The sequence below is a fragment of the Pogona vitticeps genome, chromosome 5 (assembly GCF_051106095.1).
Source record: "Pogona vitticeps strain Pit_001003342236 chromosome 5, PviZW2.1, whole genome shotgun sequence".
Classification (NCBI taxonomy): domain Eukaryota; kingdom Metazoa; phylum Chordata; class Lepidosauria; order Squamata; family Agamidae; genus Pogona; species Pogona vitticeps.
Genome location: NC_135787.1, coordinates 150,118,520 through 150,137,820, shown reverse-complemented (window position 1 = coordinate 150,137,820; position 19,301 = coordinate 150,118,520). Strand labels below are relative to the sequence as shown.

Below are 19,301 nucleotides of genomic sequence, written 5' to 3'. Positions count from 1 at the left end.
TAGATCCACCTCTAGGATTTGTAATATGTGTTACTAGAAGAAAGGAGAGTGAATAATAATTTCTTCACATTCTTTTTCTTACCTCAAAATAATCATATCCTCCCCCTGGAAATTCCCATGACAAATAAACTGTGTTTTCTTCTATCCCAAGTATGTTTAAATCTACTGGTGGATCCGGATCTGAAGTAAAAATAGGGATATATTGGCTATTCAAATAATTCCTTCAAGGTAAGAAAAGACAAATTTGGATCAATTTTTAACTATAAAACAGGCCAAAAATTTCATATTTTTGAAGCTTACAAACACTTTTTTGTATCATGTTTCTATTTAGTAAAATTAACAACAGATACTGTATCATTATATGAGCTTTGTGATAGTATGCAGGAATATTATATACACAATGGCTAAAATCCTGTTGCTTAGCGTTGTAAGTCACGCTTAAAATAAGCCTATGTGAATCAATGGAACTTACCAAGGAGCTGACTCAGAAACTCCCAATTGATTCAGTGAGCCCACTCTAGTGCAATTTACTGTGCTAAGCAACAGGATTTCAGCCAGTGTTTCATTCCATGGGAGAAAAGGGAGAAATGACCCAGCAAATTTGAGCATATGTAAGACTGATAAAATAAAATAAAAGCACTCTCCAGCGAAATTTTAGAAGAATAAATATAATGTTAGTGCTTATATATAAGCATGTCATTGTAGACCAGTGGTCCCCAAACTTGGGCCTCCAGATGTTCTTGGACTTCATCTCCCAGAAATCCTGGCCAGCAGAGGTGGTGGTGAGGGCTTCTGGGAGCTGTAGTCCAAGAGCATCTGAAGGCCCAAGATTGGGGACCACTGCTGTAGACCTTTAAAGAAGTGATTCTAAAAATGTGAGACAGCCTTTTTAAAAGAGATATATAGAGAATGATTGGGTTTTCCCCTGATTTTCTCCAATTCATTCCTTGTATCATGACTAGACATGGGAGCTTTGTATTCATCATCTGGGGAAAACTAATATGAAGCTCACCGCCACAGGTGGCCAATCCGATTGGTCCCTCCTCCTGAACTGGGCATCCACTTACTGTTTGCAGTACAGTACATTGTCCTTTGCACTGTGCCAATTGCAGAGGTAGCCCAGCTAGAGCTTCCCAGCCTCCCTGTGCTGCTGACCAATCCAGCGAAGGGGCAGGATGATAAGCTTCTCCACTCAGCTGCTGATTGATCCCAGCAGCACCGGGAGGCAGGAAAGCTCCAGCGAGGCTACTTCCATGACTGGTGTGATGCTAAGAACAACGGCCGCATGTGCCACAAGCAGTAAGTGGACACCCAGTTAAGGGAGGAGGGTCCAGTTAGACTGGCCACCTGTGTCTAGTCCAGGAGATGAATGCAAAGCTCCCATTTCTAATCAAGACTACATAAGAAAATAGAGATGCATTTCATGTTGATTTAATTGTCCTGGAAGAAGATTAGCCAAGCTCACTTTTCATCAGGGGTCTCAAACTCAATTTACGTGGGGGCCACTGGAGGCAGAGTCTGAGTGAGGCTGGACCGCATCAGATTTTCTGCCAAGCCGAGCAAGAGCCTGAGGAAGCTACCCGGGAGTTTCCTTAGCCCGGCTGGGGCTCTGAGGAGGAGGAGGGGCATGCAAGCCCTCATCGCTGGCCGTGACCCCCTCCGGCTCATTCATCACTACCACCACCACCAGCAGCAGCAGAACGAAGAAGCGGAAAAGGGAGGGAGCACCGGCGACTGCCTAGCGGGGGGGGGAGGGCACGACATAAAATTTTAGAAAAACCCTCACAGAATCACCTTGCCAAAGGAGAAAAGCCCCCATCAGTACCCACGAAATTAAACAGAATGGGGTGGGTCCCCCCACAGGTGCGTGCAGGTGTGCACTCATGCACACAAACACACCCACACATGCAGAGGTCTGGCAACTTTCCTCTGAGGGCCTCTCTCTCAAAAAAAGGCACACTCAGCAGCAGCAGCTACCCCCACCATGACAGAGGAGCAAACTTTGCGAGGTGAGCCCAGGCAGCCTCCAGAGCCGAGGCTGCTGAAGCAGGAGGAAGAGGAGGAGGAGGAGGAAGCACCGCTGGGTGCTAAGGCGGCCGCTGGCCAGGCTGGTGCTGGGGGTGCCGAGAGAGAAAGAGAGCCAGAGAACCGCTTCCGTGGAAGAGGAGGCGGCAGCAACTGCTGTTGGCATCTTGGAGGCACTCTTCAAGGCTGGGCTGGGAGCGAGCTTTGCTCTCAGGCATCGCTTGGTGGAAAAGGGCCAGCAGTGCGCCTCGCTCACGGCTCAGCCCTAAGATAGCGCCTCTTGCACCCTCCATCCGGAACTGCAGCCTGCCAACCGGCAGACAAGCGGGCCGGCTAGCAGACTGCACTTCCGGATGGAGGGTACAAGAGGCACTGTATTGGGAGAGAGCCGGTGAGCGAGGCGAGGCTTTTTTTTTTTACTCTTGAGAGCAGAGGACGACATGTGGGCGCTTTGGGGGGCAGGCAAGGCGGGGGGCACAAACTATCATCCTGCAGGCTGCAAATGGCTCCCAGGCCGCATGTTTGAGACCTCTGCTTTTCATGGTTTTGCTGCTTCTCTAGACTGCTCTCTTATGAATGGAGCTGGACTACGGCATTTTTGCAAACATTCTGGAACAAATAATGGTGTTCCAAAGCCCTAGTAAAGATATAGAATGCCAGATGTCAGCCAAATTATACTAGCATATGAACCATGAGGTCTTGCAGGCATTTCCCCTGTCCCCAGCTGTTAAAATAATGTAATGTCCTTTCATTATTGTGTCATAATTGATCTTATAATTTATAATGGATAAAATAAACTTACAAGTGCTAAGTCTCAGAATGGTAGGGAGACTCTTCTTTAATTTATTGGTAGTAACAATTTTAAAGAAGTAATCAACTCCTGAAGTGGGACCATCAAACTTGAACTTCCTGCACAGTTAAGAAAAATATGTGTAAAAAATATGTTGAGCTTGAAACCATGGCCCAAATCCTGTTGCTTAGCAGAGTAAATCACAGTAGAATAGGCCTATTAAATCAATAGGGATTTGGTGAGTCACTTCCTCTACAGGTTCCATGGATTCAAATAGACCTACTGTAATTGTGACTTACTATACTAAAGTATGTCATAATTAGAGTAGGCTCATTAAATCAATAGAATTTAGGGAGGAGGTGATCCACCAAATCCCCACTGACTTAATGGGCTTACTCATGTGCAATTTGTTATGCTAACCAACAGGATTTTGGCCCATATATATTAAAGTTTAACAACATTACAGATTAATCCATATTAATTAAAATCAGCCATGTGTATGTGAAAGGGTGATAAATTATCATTTGCTACATACATACGCACACATATGACATGAAAAGACTAAGCAACTCTGCATTCTAAAAAAATTCTGGATACTATCACACACAGGCAAAGTAATCTAAATATGACCAAAAAAACAATAACAGATGGACAGAAGTTCTCCAGACCTATTGATGGCTAGGAAGAGGAGGGGGAGGAAATGCTGTCGTATTAATAGGCATCCACTAAGGCAGTGGTTCCCTACCTTGCGTAATTCAGGTGTTCTTGGACTGCAATTCTCAGAAGCCTTCACTGCTTGCTGCTCTGGCTGGGGGTTCTGGAAGATGCTGTCCAAGAACACCAAGGTTAGGAACCACTGCACTAATATTGGCATTTTGATATATTTATATGTTTGATTCTACTTGACAATGCATGCAGACAGATCGATAGACAGACACATAAACAGAAGGAACTGCTTCCATCAGTTGAATCAATGGGTCATGCCTTCTACAGCCTCTCCTTCACATCAAGTTTTCAGGACTTCAAAGGACTGCAGAGAGGAAAGGAGGTGAAGAAAAATGTTGTGGATTTCTACTAAGATGATAGTGGAGATACATCCAGAGAGGTAGCCATGTTAGTCCTTGACAATGAAACAAGATTTGGTATATAAACCCGCTTGATCCTACTTGACTCTATGAATATACGGGTAAGGGAGAGAAGCAGTGATAAAGAGAGAGAGAAAGGGAGACAGATGGGCAGACAGATAGATAGTTGCAGGTATAGATAGATAGTTGCAGGTATAGATGTATTCATCAAACAAAGTAAAACTGGTCTGGCAGCTGCACCTTGAGATGTCTGATTTAGCTTCATTACATCCTGCTCGGATTATTGTAACATGCTCTAGATGGGGATGCCTTTGAAGATGGTTTAGAAACCTCAGCTTCTTCAAAATGCAGCAGCCTGACTGCTGACTGGGGCCAGTTATAGAGAGCATATTGTATAATGCCCCTGCTACAACAACTGCTCTGGCTACTGGTCCATTTCTGGTCCCAAGGTGTTCTATATATCATGGGTCCAGGCTCTCTGAAGCACTATCGCCTCACATGAGCCTTCTCAGTGTTCAAGATGGTCAGAGTAGCCCTTCCTCTCACCAGCACAGGCACAGTTGATGGGGACATGAGAGCATCCCTGGTTATGGAACGCTCTCCCTCAGGAAGTTAGGCTGGCAACAGTTCCTTTCAATATCTTTACTAATGTATTTATAGCACATCTCCCCATCCAAACAAAGAAAACTCTGTAGCTCTAGGACACCCTCAACCTTTTTTTGCCCATGGTCACAAACCCAATATAAAAGGAATATCAGGCAAATCAGGCCACATAACAAACCTTATATGATGGTGTGTGAAAAATTGTTTCCAGACTATGGTAACTTTCAAATGTGCCAGGCGCCTCCCTCCTGCAGGGGGCGATATGGCCCTCATTGAGAATGGCTGCTCTAGGACAGTGGTTCTTAACCTTGGGTTACTCAGGTGTTTTTGGACTGCAACTCCCAGAAGCCTTCATCACCAGCTGTGCTGGCTGGGGTTTCTGGGAGTTGCAGTTCAAAAACACCTGAGTAACCCAAGGTTAAGAACCACTGCTCTAGGACACAAAGAACCATAGTCATATTATACCCATACTGTCTAATCATGTTATGGTTAGGCAGTAACATCTATTGTTCAAACAATACCTTGTAGCTGAAGATAACCTTACTTCTTTGCTGTAGTTTTTGCAAACCAATGTAGTGATGTATCCATCAAATATACCAAGTGCTGGTGGCCAAGTAAAAGTTATCGATCCAGAGTCTTCACTGAAATTCACATACTTAACTGAACTTGGCACTATTAACAAAGATATGAACAATGTTAAAAATGGCAGTTCTGTCATACTTCTAAAGCAATATTTATTCTTATCACAACTGATGATTCTGAACAGCAAGGGGACAGCATTCTGTCAGTGATGATTAACGAGTAGATTCTGATCTCCTAATACCAGACATTGGAAAATCTAGTTCAGTCCTGTATAATTCTTCATATTTGTTTATCAAACTTATGCAATAGACATAGACAAAATGCAGCCCTCTAGATCTTTCCAATAAAATCAGAGTAATACGTTCATCCAACTACAGGTCGAAAACTGAATACAGTGCAGTCAAAGAAAATTTAATTTTCCTTAATTGAAAACTGGACTGCACTTCCTGTCATTTCCAAACAGCATGGAGATGCTGGCTAAAGGTGATGGGAAGTATTGTCCAGTACATTAGGGGGCTGAAAAAAGTTGTCTTGGGCCCTGTTCACACAATGGAAATGTTATGTCGGTATTTTATTTCCTGGTTGCATGATGCAGAGTCAAGACTGAGACATTTTCCTAGCTAGTGGTGTAACTGCAGAACATTTCCCCATTGCCAGGAGGGTTTCTTGTATCAGGGCATTCCTTACCAGGATTGCCTATGTGCACAACCTGTGGTTTGTTTTTTTTCAGAATTGAAAAAAGCAGGTCTTCTTTTCAGTATTGAAGCCAGGAATGTGGCCACTATAACTGCAGTGCACACGTTACTTTATGACAAAATTTCATGTCCGATACATCAAGAAGTTATCACCTAGAATTGTCTATTTATATTTTACTGTATTATTTGCGATTGTTAGCCACCTAGAGTGGTCCTCGCCCGACCAGATAGGCAGGATATAAAATAAATAAATAAATAAAAGTATGTCACCAGGGGGGGCGGGGGCGGCTGCCACCATTACATTACTGGCAAGTTTTTTTCTTTCCTTTGGGAAGATACATTGAAACATTTGTATATCAATGCCACCAAGGTGGGGGGTGATTGCCAGTACTGCTGGCATTGATATCCCAAGTCCATTGTGTGCAATGCATTTCTGCAGGAGCAGCCAGTGCAACAGAAGAACTAATGCAAAACCGGTTACTCCGTTCTCTACCACTTGGGGGAGAATTTTTTTAACTTAAGATAACTTAGGTTTTAAAAAAGAGCAGGAAAGGAGGGTGGGAGGGAATGAACACCTTTTAAACAGAACACCTATAAATCCAAGCAGCTTTAAACCAAACCAAGCACCTTTTAAACCAATTTTTACATTTTAAAATTACAGTACCAGGCCACAGTAGGCAGTCCAAAGTCCATTTCCCACTTTCCCCACATTTTTGTTTGTAAGTAGAAGCTCCGTTCGCAAGTCGAAGCAAAATTTTGCGACCGGAGCTGTTCGTAAGTTGAAATGTTCATATGTGGGGACATTCGTAAGTCAAGGCACCACTGTACTCAAAATGTTATCTGAACAACTTAATAGGGAAGATCACATACAGTGGTGCCTTGACTTATGTACACCCCTACTTACAACCATTTCGATGCACGACCAGCTCTGGACGCAAAATTTTGCTTCGACTTGCGGCCAGAGCTTCAACTTGAGACCAGGAAAGGCAGGGGGGAAAGGCAGGAAATTCAAGCCATTGGTGGCGAAGAGGCTCCTGCTTTGTAGGTATTTCGCCCCAACAGTTAAGGAAAGAGATGCGGTGATGGCCCAGCGCCAGGAGGCTGAGCCTGGCTGGGATGCTCCAGCTGCTTGCCTCCTGATAGGGTCCTACGTAAGAGCTTGTTGGGAGGCGAGCAGCTGGAGCATCCCGGCCAGGCTCAGCCTTCCAGAGCTGGGCTGCTGCCACCACTGCCACCACAATAAGAGGAGGCTTCGGACTGGTAAGATAAGTTTGCATTGTTTTACAATATTTATTTACTGGTATTTTTTTTAATGCTGGAACAGATTAATCGCGCCCCCATGCATTTCAATGGGAAATGGTGCTTCAACTTACAACCCTTTCGACTTACATCCATCTTCTGGAATGGATTATGGTTGTAAGTCGAGGCACCACTGTGCGATCTTTGATAGGTCCTAGCCATTTCTAGAATGAAAAAGGGAGTAAGAGTGGTGGTACCTTATAAATTATATTTTAACATTCTTTAAAAATTAACAATTATCAGATGCATGAAACAGAGGCTTTTAATAGGAAAACTTTTATTATAGTCAATTAACCGAACTCACAGAATCTCTTCTGCAAACTCTTGCCATCTACTAGGGAAATGATTTCCATGTAATGTATTTAGTGACACCTGAAGTAAACATCCCCACGCACGCATATACACACACAAAAAAGTGGAGTTTTGTCACTGTTTTACCTGTCTCTACCTGTATGCTTACAGGAAGGCTGTCTTTGTATCCTTCTTTTTCAGTTTTAATCGTAAAATTATATTGCAAGCCTGGGATCAGATTGGAAAATTCTGCCACTTCTTTCGTTAATTTTTGGACCTATAAATAAAAAAAGGAAGAACATAGTCTTATGGTTTTGCAGGCTCCATGTCTCCATCCCATTATGCAGGCAGCTTTCACAGTGAACATCTGCTATGAATTCGTCCTGAGTGTACAAATTCATCTGGTAGTTTTGCAAGACTGGACTATGCATTCAAGAACATTCAGTGCATCTGTCACTTCATCCCCCAAATGTTCTTCACCTTACTAACACACAATACAGGATCTCTCCTCACTGAATGAAAAGTCTAAGAGACTGAAAAATAAAAGGAAAATTTGATGATTGGGTAGCCTTGCATTAGCCTACTTTTTTGTGATTGGTCACCAGGAGCAAATAGGGGACTCTTTTGCATGTTGCTTATTCAGTAAGACAGCTCACCTCCAATTGGTAAACTGCCCCTTCATCTGTTTTGGCCTTTCCTGTCTGGTTTTCTTTTCATCTTTCTGGACTTGTGCCTTATTAAGTACAAAATGACTAAACCAAGTGTATAAGAAGCTAGCATCTGGGTGCATCTACTCATATATACAACATCAGTTGGAACATGAAGCAGCAGTAAAATGACTGCATAGATCTACCTCTTTTCAAAACTTGTCAACAAGAATGATCTTGGCTATATATCACTGCTCTTCTTAAACATACCGTAAAAGTACCTGCACAGTTTACGCATTTGACTTCATACAGCTCAAAGTTTCCATCTGCTTGATCCCAAAGAATCTCTATTGAAGTATCTGTAACTCTGCCTTCACGTACATTTAGTGGAGGTGCAAGACCTACAAGATATGTAAAACATGTACATCACACATAAACATTTTTCATGTCATAACAAAAACTGGGAGGGATTAATATCTAAGCCCTTTAGATTCTTGCCATTATCCAAATGCACTAACAGAGATATTGCACCAATTAGTTTCAACTGTAGCACTCAATTTATTTAAACTTATGAGTTATGTTTCATTTTCAAACATTACATCAAAAGAAGCAGCAGCAGCTTAGAAATGTTTTGAACAGAAGGAAGAACTTTTCAATGTTTCCTTGATCAGGAATGCCCATATTCTGTACATTGGTGGTACTTTATGTTCTTCCAGACCATGGTCTAAGAGGCAGAACATTAAGTTCCTTATGTTATGTTTTTACCATAAATTCATTAGACTTTTGTAGAAACACTGAGTTTTATCAAATTATTCTGGGGGACCCATCTTTCAGGCTGCCATGTAGCCATTCCTTTCTTTGGGAATATTTATTTTATTATCTTCAACCTTTCTAATGTTTGGAAAGTTAGTTTAAAGAATGAGTATAATAAAATGCTGAAGCCATTCATAATTGAGCCACAGATCTTTGAGCCTACAGTATGGGAGCCTCTAGTATGTCATTATTCTTCTTTAACCTTAACTTGTTGCACTCTGTATTTTTTTCAGGAACACACATCTTGTTGCACTTAAGCCTACCATGGATATATAATCTTACTGATTTGGCAACAGGTACATTAGAGTGAAGATAAAACACATACAAAACACAGAATGGGGCTCCTGTCATATTTTGAATTTCTTCCTTTAGGGTCTGCCATCATGTCTTGAACATCCTCCTTGAGGTTCTGCCTTCTTGCCAAGAAGGGAAAAAAATCACCGATATATTGCATATCTGAAATCTTTTGTCTCTAGCTATTTTCTACTATTTTAAGGTCCAATCTATTTTCTATGAATTTTAATGTCCATCAGTATATATTCAAGTTGACTGTAGAATGATAGAACTCAGTATTATTGTACATATAGATACACCATTGCACAGCAAAAGAGGCTGTGGATTATCAAAAAAAACCACCTGCAGCAACAACAAGGATTGCAATCCTATGCATAATTAACCCAGGGTTGCAATCCTATGCAGATTTAATGTGCAATAAATTACAACTGTCAGACTGAATATTTCAAGCTAATAAGATTAAAGAAGTGATTTGTCAAAAACTAACAATATTATCCATGTTAATAACACACTATGTAGCTGTTATTAGTAGACTTCAAACAGCTGTGGGATGACAAATCACTAATGCCAATACGTGCCAACAAGAATTTATGTGATTTAATTAAATATGCCCCACACAGAGATTTCCACGTGCAGTTATAATCAAAACACTATATAAGCTGGGCAAATTATGTTATAACCAAACCAACTGAATACTGAAGTTCTGGATGTTTCATAACTTACATGTTCTAATAGCTGGCAAGTGGTATGCAGAACTTAACATATATCCACTGGTTGTGGAAATGAAGAAGTCATATTCTGTGCCTGGGATTAAATCCTCTACAGCTACCTTCCCATCAATCAATAAAGGAAATGATGCATCAAAGTCTCCTTTACTCATAACACGTATGCCATCAGTGATTCCAACAGCAGGCATTTGAACAAATAAAATCACAAAAGTAGTATGAACTTCGTAAGGAATAACTGTCTTCACTGGTTTGGGTTCTGGCAACAGAAAGGGAAAAATGAAAAAAAAAAGCATTTTTAAAACAGCTGCAAATCAGAATAGTAAAAGTGCACCTTATTTTCTAATAGAGAACAATGTATAGTCATAAGGAAGACTGCCTGATCAAATATGGTCAGATACAATATTGCTTACAAACAATTATGAAGAGCTGTGATACAGCGTGCACTTTTAATTCTGTTTCTGTTATCTGCTAAATGTTATAAACTTCACAACTCTTAATCTTGACTCATCAAATGTAATCATAAAACATCCAATGCCTCAAAAGATAAAGATGTCAAGTACTAACAAAACTTTACTCCTTGAAAATGAAATGAAAAGCTTCTGAGGATTTCTGTTTTAATTCTGAACAATGTTAGAAACAAATTTATCAATGTTTAAAAAAAACTTACTAAGTGTGCATTGAACAGTATTGAGGGCACTCCTGTTTCCATTAGTCATGGTGGCCACACCTATCTCATAAGTCATTCCTGGTATCAGGGGTTCAATTTTAAAACTGTCCGTGTTGTTCACTAAAAATGTAATGTTTTTGTCCATGACTGCTACAGGTCGTGCTTGAATGTAGGATTCCTGGCCCTCTTGTGGCAGTTTCCAGTAGATAATAACATGCTCTTCTCCTATATCTTCTGGAAGGATGAATACATGAGTGGGCGGACTCACACCTAAGCAAATAAAATGATATTCACATTATATTCATCTATATGTTTTAAAATCAATTTCCTTACTGACTCCCATATTTAATAATATCACTAAGCCACAAATAACAAATAAAATATTTTTAAACCAATAAAATATTTAAATGAAACATTAAAATATAGAACATGAAATAATTAATAAAAACAAATGTCTGGTAAAATTGCAATATACAAGTCACGCAGCAACCAGCAAGGCTTCTTCTAATGTTTTCGTGACCATGTGGATCCATACTGGGTAAGATGGTTGGCCAGGTAAACCATACCCAGTCCTGTGATCAGAATATACACCGCCTCACCTGATTGAAATGCTACAGAAAAGGTGTGTGATTTTGTCTCCAAAGTTTCTTACTATGTTCTAACAGAAGACTTGTATATTACCCTGTGACACTTCAGATGTTGTAGAACGTATACTTTTCTCTACTGTTAGTTATTCCAGCTAGGGTTGTGAAGGTGTTTCCCCTCAGCCCCCTTTATGAGGAGAGAGAGAGAGCACCTTAGTTATTCACTGACTTGATGCTGACTGCTACCAACAACATCCATTCATCCAACAGAGATGAAGGAACCACTTTTCATTAACAGTTTGGAGAATTTTTGTTGTAGAATAGTTGGTCTCCTGTATGGAACTAGGAGGCTGAATAAGGGGGGGGGGGACACCTGGGGCTAAAGGATTTCCTCTCCCTTTCTTAAATGGGGAATTTTCTCATATACATGCAGAGCAGGAAAATCACTAAGCAAGTTGGGTTGTCATCTAAGAAGAGATTAAGGTTTATTACACATTGTTCTTTTAAAACAAGATAATGTTATCACAGAATAATAACATAGAGCTTCTTATCTGTACATAACTTAATTAAACAAAACAAATGCAAGCATTTCCAAATAACCATAATAATAAAGAGAGAAATCTCTCACAAGTCCCTGGACAGTTCCTAGATTACTCACAACCATACTGTCTTGGCAAAGACTCAACTCTCTCAGCCTTCTCCAGTCTAGGAGCAGAAAAAAAGAGAAACCAAGGAACTTTCCTATTGATAGCGGAAATATCTCTGCTTGGCGGATAACTGCACAGATGGAAATGTATGTTCTTTAGTAACTTGGGTATGCTTCTAAGTTTTTAATTTCTAGTCAGTACAAATCCTTAAGTACTGAAAAACATTGCTCCCTGAAATAAACCATTTTATTTTTCCAGCTCTATTCAGATTCACAATTATGAAATTATTTTAATAAAAGTGTGGTTGTTTATTATCAAGGAGATTCTACAAGCTTGTTTAACTGCATGGTGAATTACAATCACTATATGCCTCTATTTTCATTTCACAAGAATATCTAAGTTTTAATGCTGTCTTAATAGAAGTCAGTGTGGAAGAGATTGTCACTCTCGAATTGGCCTTCTCAGCCACACAAGACACTGTTCCAAGACCTCCATACAGAGCATGATACCATAGTCTCTTGAGACTGAAGGATGCCTACCAGGGACATGGTGGTGCTGCGGGTTGAACAGCAGAAGCCTCTGTGCTGCAAGGTCAGAAGACCAGCATTCATAAGATCAAATCCACGTTATGGAGTGAGCTCACAACACTTATCCCAGCTCCCACCAATCTAGCAGTTCGAAAGCATGTAAATGTCAGTAGATAAATAGGTACCACCTTGGTCATAAGGTAACGGCGTTCCATGCCTAGTCGCGCTGGCCACGTGACCACGGAAACTGTCTACGGACAAATGCTGGCTCTACGGCTTGGAGATGGGGATGAGCACCGCACCCAAGAGTCGGACACGACTGGACTACCTTTACCTAATAGAAGTCATATGCACTAACAGTTAAAAGTCTTCAGTTAAAAGTCTGTTGCTTAGAGTGTAAGTCACACTAGAATAGGGGCCATGAAATCAGTGGGAATGTGGTTAGTCAACATCTCCATAAGTTCCATTGGGCCTACTCTAGTTGTGACTTAATGAGCAAAGTAACAGGATTTCAGCCTTAGTGTATACTGTTTACACAACAGAAATTATTTACCTGTTATTATTAGCATAGGATCCTCATAGCAGCTTAGAGCTCCTTTCTCAGAAACACTCTGAAGATGTATCTGATATTGATGATATGATTTGATATTTGCAATTACAGCTGAAGTGTTACTTTTCCCAAAACGGATGGTTTCCCATGTTGATGTTTTGCTATCCAAAATGCTAGCAAGATAGTGATGAAAAGATGCATTGCATGAGCTTGTTGGAAAATCCCACTGCAAAACTAATTCTGATGCTGTCACCTGTGTTGCTTTTACACTGGGTACATGTAATGGTCCTAATGGTGAAAAAAAAATGAGAAAATACAACTCTGCCATGAGTAGTTAAAGGTACAAATTCCATTACACAAACAACAGAAGAGAGTGGTTATTAAATGAAAGGTATAAGAAAAACCAGAACTGTCTATAAATTAATTTACAAATAATTCATTCCTTTCTGTGCAGTATTAAAACTTAACCTAATGCAGGAAATATGTAATACTGTATTTCAGTCCCTGTAATTTCCCGAACCACAACACTGAAAGGGGGAAATCACCAAAAAAGAGGACACATATGGCTTGTCTGTTGAGCAAGTTGTTTGCACAAGCTGCTTTGAGGTGACTTGTGGGCATTCAGTCTTCTCATTGCAAACCCACTGTCCAAATATCCCACACCCCGTATCCTTTCTGAGGATCCCACAATTTGCAAGGTACATCTTTGGGAATGCACTGTATTCAGTTAGAGAACACAGGACGGCAACGTTACAATTCTCTTCCCACCATTTTCTCTCTTGTATTTTTTTATTGTTTTGCAAATATTCTACTTAAATATTTAAGCGTAAAAGCTATATGTTGATTTAAAGAATGGTGAGATACTATTATACAATTTATTTTTATCCACTAAACAGTGTTACTTCCTGATTATTGAGATGATCATACTCTGGTGGGTTGGATGATTTAAAGTTGTTATGTGAATTAATTTAACCATACAGACATTTTTCTTCAGTGCTTTTGACTTGCCTAAAAATAAACCACTTCTCATTGCTAACGATATTCATTAGTGTTTGCTATTGATGTATATTTAGCAGACTTAACTGTGGAGACTTATTTATGCTTACTAAAATGTGTGCACAGAAATGCTACTTAAACTGATAATACCCTACTCTGGGGTTAGAAATAATAAACAAGTAAACTGAATTAAAAAACAGTAAGCAGGTCATAGCTATGATATCTCTGTTCCGAATAATGATGCTAATCAGGATCCAATGGTGTATGTCTGCTGGATCTTATTACTTCCATCAGAATCAACAGTCCTTCCTTGCTCCTGCATCTCTCTGTGCATTCTAAAAACAGGCTTGCAAATCCTCTGGAACAGGTTATTCAGTGCCATAGGGAACTTGAATAAGAGTAGGAAAACAGAAGAGATCTCGTTCCACCAGCCTTGGATACAGAGGCATGCCATTGAATCTTAGCATGTGATCACAAGAACAAATACAGTATACCACAGTAACTGTGGGGGGATTGGTTCCAAAGCCCCTCTACAGATGCTGAAAAATGTGGAAGTATGAAATGCTATACAGTACATTGCATGGTCTCTGCCTCTCTCTAGTGGCCAGTTCTGGAAAATATACCTTGGAAATACATATAAATACATGTATTTTTGCTGTTTTCAAAAGAGCACTCTGAAATAAAAGACAATATTTTTCTAAAAAGTTTATGTATGAAATGTGCAAAGGCAGGGTTTACATCTCATTAGAGTGCAACTTACTTGTTTCTACCATGATGGCTGCATGCAAGCTAATTTGTGATCCTTCAATACTCCTTGCTGACAATAAAAATTTATAGAAATGACCTGGGCATAACCGCACAATTTTGGTGTGTGTTGTATTCAAAGTAAAAGTTTCAATATATTGGACTGAATGTTCAAAATAATATTTAACACTGAGCTGAAAGCTTGAATTGAGCCAACTGGTCAAACTACTCCAAGAAAATGCTGCCTCGTTAGTGCTGATATCCTGCACATTAAATGTGAAGTTTTCAGGAACTGAAGGCACTGAAAAGGAAAATTTAAATATTTCAATTCAAGTGCCAATTCTACATAGGCAATTTTAGACATTTTTACTAAAATGAAGTTAACAAAAATGTTTTTAATCAATAAATAATTACATTCGTATTTGCAAATGTATGGCAATGGAATATAGCAGAAAAAGCCCATAAAGAAATAATCTGGACCGACTGGATTTCTCTGTAAAGTATAACAATCAGTCTCATTTTCAGGTATCATCAACAGAGAAGAGAGCTTAGATGTTTCCAGATACGGAGAGCCATCTGTCCAAGAAAAACGCCCTTCTTCCTGAAAGAATCAAAGCGATTGCAAGTTATTTTTAAATTTTTATTGTTATACTAATGAATTTTCTATAATCTATATGACACATTTAGAACTATGTGCTTTTCAAGCAATTTCGTCATTACTTCATCTGCTGTTGAAAATCTGTCCTTTCATTATATATACTATTACTTTAAAAGCAGTATTTTACCACCAAAAAAATTTGCTCCCAAAAGATAAAACAAAAAACAGATGGCCAGAATCCTGTTGGTGTTTGTGTAAGGTCTGAGTAACTCATCATGTCTAATTACAGTTATTTGATGAAGTGCCGAGGCAAGTCTTGTGCCTGCTCACTCATACAACTGAGATGCACCCCAGAGGCTGTAATTAGTTGCAGCAACTTACACAACTCTTGCCTAAACACCAATAGGATACTAACCTGTATACCATAAAAGTGTTAGGGATCACAAGGTGGGCTAGCCTCTTAAAAAATAATAACAGAGACATGTGACACCATAGAAACAAACAAATTTTATTATGGCACATGCTTTGATGGACCATCTGAAATTCATCATACCATGATAGATGCCTATTTTGACTCCTAGCTATTTAACTTTTAAAATAGGATTTTTACATTATTTCCTTCTAGAGGCAAAGGGAGAAGTTCACCGTTTTAGGAGATCTGACTTCTCAAGCTTTCTCCATGTAGGTTCTCATTCCTTAGTGACTGTACCATCACATATTTCATCTCCTCATCAAGCAAAACATTTTGAGGCTACAGAGAACTCTTCATATGATGATTTCCCAGCCCAGGAACTCTTGTAAGAGAAGATACAAAAGGGTGTTCTAGAAAAGTCCTCTATGCATTCCAGAAGTGGCTGCACATACATGAAGCCTTCCTTGGCTCTCGTCATGACCCCTCAACACAATAGATGATGGAGGAAGAACTACCACAGTTCCAGAGCTGGCTATAGCCAATCTCCCCATATATGCCACTGCCCTTTATCTCTAAAAAGACAAGAGAGGAGGGGAGAGGAGAGGAGAGGAGAACCGTGTTCCCTTGTGCTCTGCCAGGGTGAGTCCAGCAGAGCTTTGGATAAGATGGTTCACTCACTTCCATTGGAAGAAATGCCCAGCTAGTATTTCATGGCATGAGGCTCATTGTTATCAATACTTACACTGCATCTCTATTAGGTAAACCCGAAACAAATAGGATTTTTTTTGGAAAATGCTGGAAATTTTCAGAATATAAAGCCAGAACTGAAGATACAAAAAAAAATTGTTTGATAAGAACGTATAAGACAATGGGTATAGTCCTTGCCCTACAATTAACAGAATCATATACTGTATTTTTCCATGTATAAGACAATACTTTTCCTAAAATAGTTATTGCAAACATTGAGTGTTGTCTTATACACGGAAGTATGCCAAAGCAGCAGCCGTAGGTGGCGGTGGAGGGGACAATGCGTCGTCATGAGCTTGAGCTGAGCCCCAGCAGTGGTACTGGAGGAGGCAACCAGGCTGCTGCAGCTGCAGACAATGAGCAGCCACGAGGGACAGCTGAGCGCAGCTGCTGCTTTGCCTCCACCTCCACCCGCTGCAAGGGTCAAAATTGGGGGTCGTCTTATACATTGCGGGGTCTTATACACGGAAAATACGGTAATACTGGATGCTAAATTACTTTGGGGGAAGTTATTACTGTTATAAATATAAAATTTAACATATGCTTGATCATAATTATCATTAGCACCATGACATTTATTGTGGTCCTAGATAAGAATAATAAAATACACTTTTTTATACTGGGATGTTCACTTTTACAAACTTATTAAACTTCATGCTATCCTGTGAAGGGAAGACATTATTATTCCATTTTATGGATAGGTAACATGGCAAATCTACGCCAGAGGCAACTGTGAACTCAAATCTTCCAGGTCCACAGACAAAAAGTTAGTTTAGGTATAACATACTGACCTTGATGTCATTAAGACCTGTCCACAACATGATTACTTGACTGAATGACTGCAGATAAGATATCAAAAATGTATGCTCTTCTTTATTTCGTATATCCACAAGATGTGCTCCATTAGAAAATAATCCACAGTTTTGCTGAGCCACACTCCATGGTTTACTTTCTTGACTTACTTTGTAGCAGTTCTGTTTGAAAGCTGTCCAGCCATCAGAGCAGAAACCTTAAGGTGGACATTAAATTCCATAAATTCTAATCATTTTGGCAAAAAGAAAAGGAAGGAGAAAAGAAAGAAAAGGCACAATATTGTACCATTTAAAAAACAACAGATTTTTTCCAGCATGTTAGCCTTTGAAGTGCTACAGTATTTTCCATGTTCCCCCTTTTTCTCCTCTGCTTTTGCCTACATTCTGGGACAGACTAACATGGCTCTTTCTTTAGAAATTGTATCAATTACAAAACAATCTTTCAGTACATATACAGAATTGCCATAATCAATCTCTTGCAACTTAACAAATCCATGTTTTCATATAAGATAAAAAATAAATTTCTCCTCCCTTAACTTCATGAAAATAAATGTACCCATCACAGTTTCCTACAGCATGATCCTGAAACTTTTCTTCAGACAAGATGCAGTAACATGGTATTCCCACAGAAGTTCATACTTGTGTTGATTACTTGTAGCTACTAACTCTTTTAAAAAAATTGTAGATGAGTTAATTTAAGAAGTGCATGGGAGAAAGGTATCCTTTTCCTTCCTCAGTAGTACAGTTAGCTGTCTGGATAGCTCAGTGGTTTAGTTAGATAGTCTGCAGAGCCAGAGGTTGGAAGTATGTTTTCCCACTGGGCCTACAATTACAGCCAGCCTGTGTGGCCCTGGGCAAGCTGCACAGTCCCAGGAATGACACCAGAAAAAGGGAGTTCAAACCTACTTCTGAGTATTCTCTCTATCTCAAAAACCCTGAAATAGTAGCTATAAATCACAACTGATTTGACCACACATGAAAAAAAAAATACTACAGTTACTTGTAGCCTCCAAAAGGCTTTTGTATGTATGGGGAAGGGATTTAGAAATGGAGCAATGGTGGGGGGAAGGAAGGGAAGCTTTTCTTCAATTAACTTTGTTACATTAACTCACAGTAGGATTGAAGCCATAGTATTCTATGAGCGATTACTTTTCTGAAACAGACAACACAGTCACTTGCAACCTGTGTGTTCCAAGTCTTTGTGCCTGTCAATACAATCTTTGTGTCAGTCACTGCGTATTCTCAGAAATTAGCTAGATGGGTATGACCATCATATCCTAAGACCTTTACTATAGCATCTTGTTCACTCCTTGCTTTCTGAGCCATCTGCCCTTAACATCACCATAGGAAATTGTACCTGTCCTACAAGAGAATCAATGGTATTCTCATTGAAAAGCAAGAGCTGGACCATAAAGAAAGCTGACCGCTGAAGAATTTATGCCTTTGAATTGTGGTGCTGGAGGAGGATCCTGAGAGTCCCCTGGACTGCAAAGAGAACAAACTTATCCATTTTAAAGGAAATCAACCCTGAGTGCTCACTGGAAGGACAGATCCTGAAGCTGAGGCTCCAGCACTTTAGCCATCTCATGAGAAGATTCCTTAGAAAAGCCCCTGATGTTGGGAAAGTGTGAGGGCAAGAGGAGGATAACAGAGGACGAGATGGTTGGACAATGTCATCAAAGCTACCAACATGACTTTGACCAAACTCCGGGAGGCAGTGGGAGACAGGAGGGCCTGGCGTGGTCTGGTCCATGGGGTCACGAAGAGTAGGACACAACTAAACGACTAAACAACAACAACAAAATACTTCTTCCCATTTAGGTGAGTTTCAGGTGAGAAGGTGACATTCTGCAACTAATTTTAAGGGAGTTTTCAAGAACGTAAAAAGTAAACAAAGCAACAATATATGATGACACTTCAGTAGGATAATAAATATATCAGAATTATACCACTCCAGTGAATAAACTTGGTGTAGCACCAGACCCAAGAATCCATAAAGAAGAGCACAGAAAGTGCATATGATTCTTCATAATGTCTTGCCAAGTTGCAGTGAGGGAAACATTTTAAATTAAAGGTCACAGGCTACTGCAGTTACAGGTCTTTGCAGCTCACTAAATAACATAAGCCTGGGAGCTCAATCTGTCTCAGGGGAACTTCTTGGTAAG

At 39.9% G+C, this 19,301-nt stretch overlaps 1 protein-coding gene across 4 annotated transcripts in view; it reads right to left on the bottom strand.

Annotated features, from left to right (window-relative positions):
- Positions 1–19,301, bottom strand: part of PTPRQ (protein tyrosine phosphatase receptor type Q) — a 149,786-nt gene that overhangs the window by 121,019 nt on the left and 9,466 nt on the right. For all 4 annotated transcript variants that reach the window (XR_013537098.1, XM_078376942.1, XM_078376943.1 and 1 more), the window contains exons 6-16: positions 17,116–17,333; positions 14,982–15,168; positions 14,584–14,868; positions 12,831–13,115; positions 10,520–10,789; positions 9,848–10,108; positions 8,288–8,418; positions 7,518–7,647; positions 5,025–5,175; positions 2,828–2,934; positions 83–180 (exon numbers count right to left, since the gene is read on the bottom strand). Coding sequence is in view for 3 of the 4 variants with exons in the window: in XM_078376942.1 (XP_078233068.1) it covers positions 83–180; positions 2,828–2,934; positions 5,025–5,175; positions 7,518–7,647; positions 8,288–8,418; positions 9,848–10,108; positions 10,520–10,789; positions 12,831–13,115; positions 14,584–14,868; positions 14,982–15,168; positions 17,116–17,333 (2,123 nt within the window). In the remaining variant the exon portion in view is untranslated. The remainder of the gene's footprint in view (positions 1–82; positions 181–2,827; positions 2,935–5,024; positions 5,176–7,517; positions 7,648–8,287; positions 8,419–9,847; positions 10,109–10,519; positions 10,790–12,830; positions 13,116–14,583; positions 14,869–14,981; positions 15,169–17,115; positions 17,334–19,301) is intronic.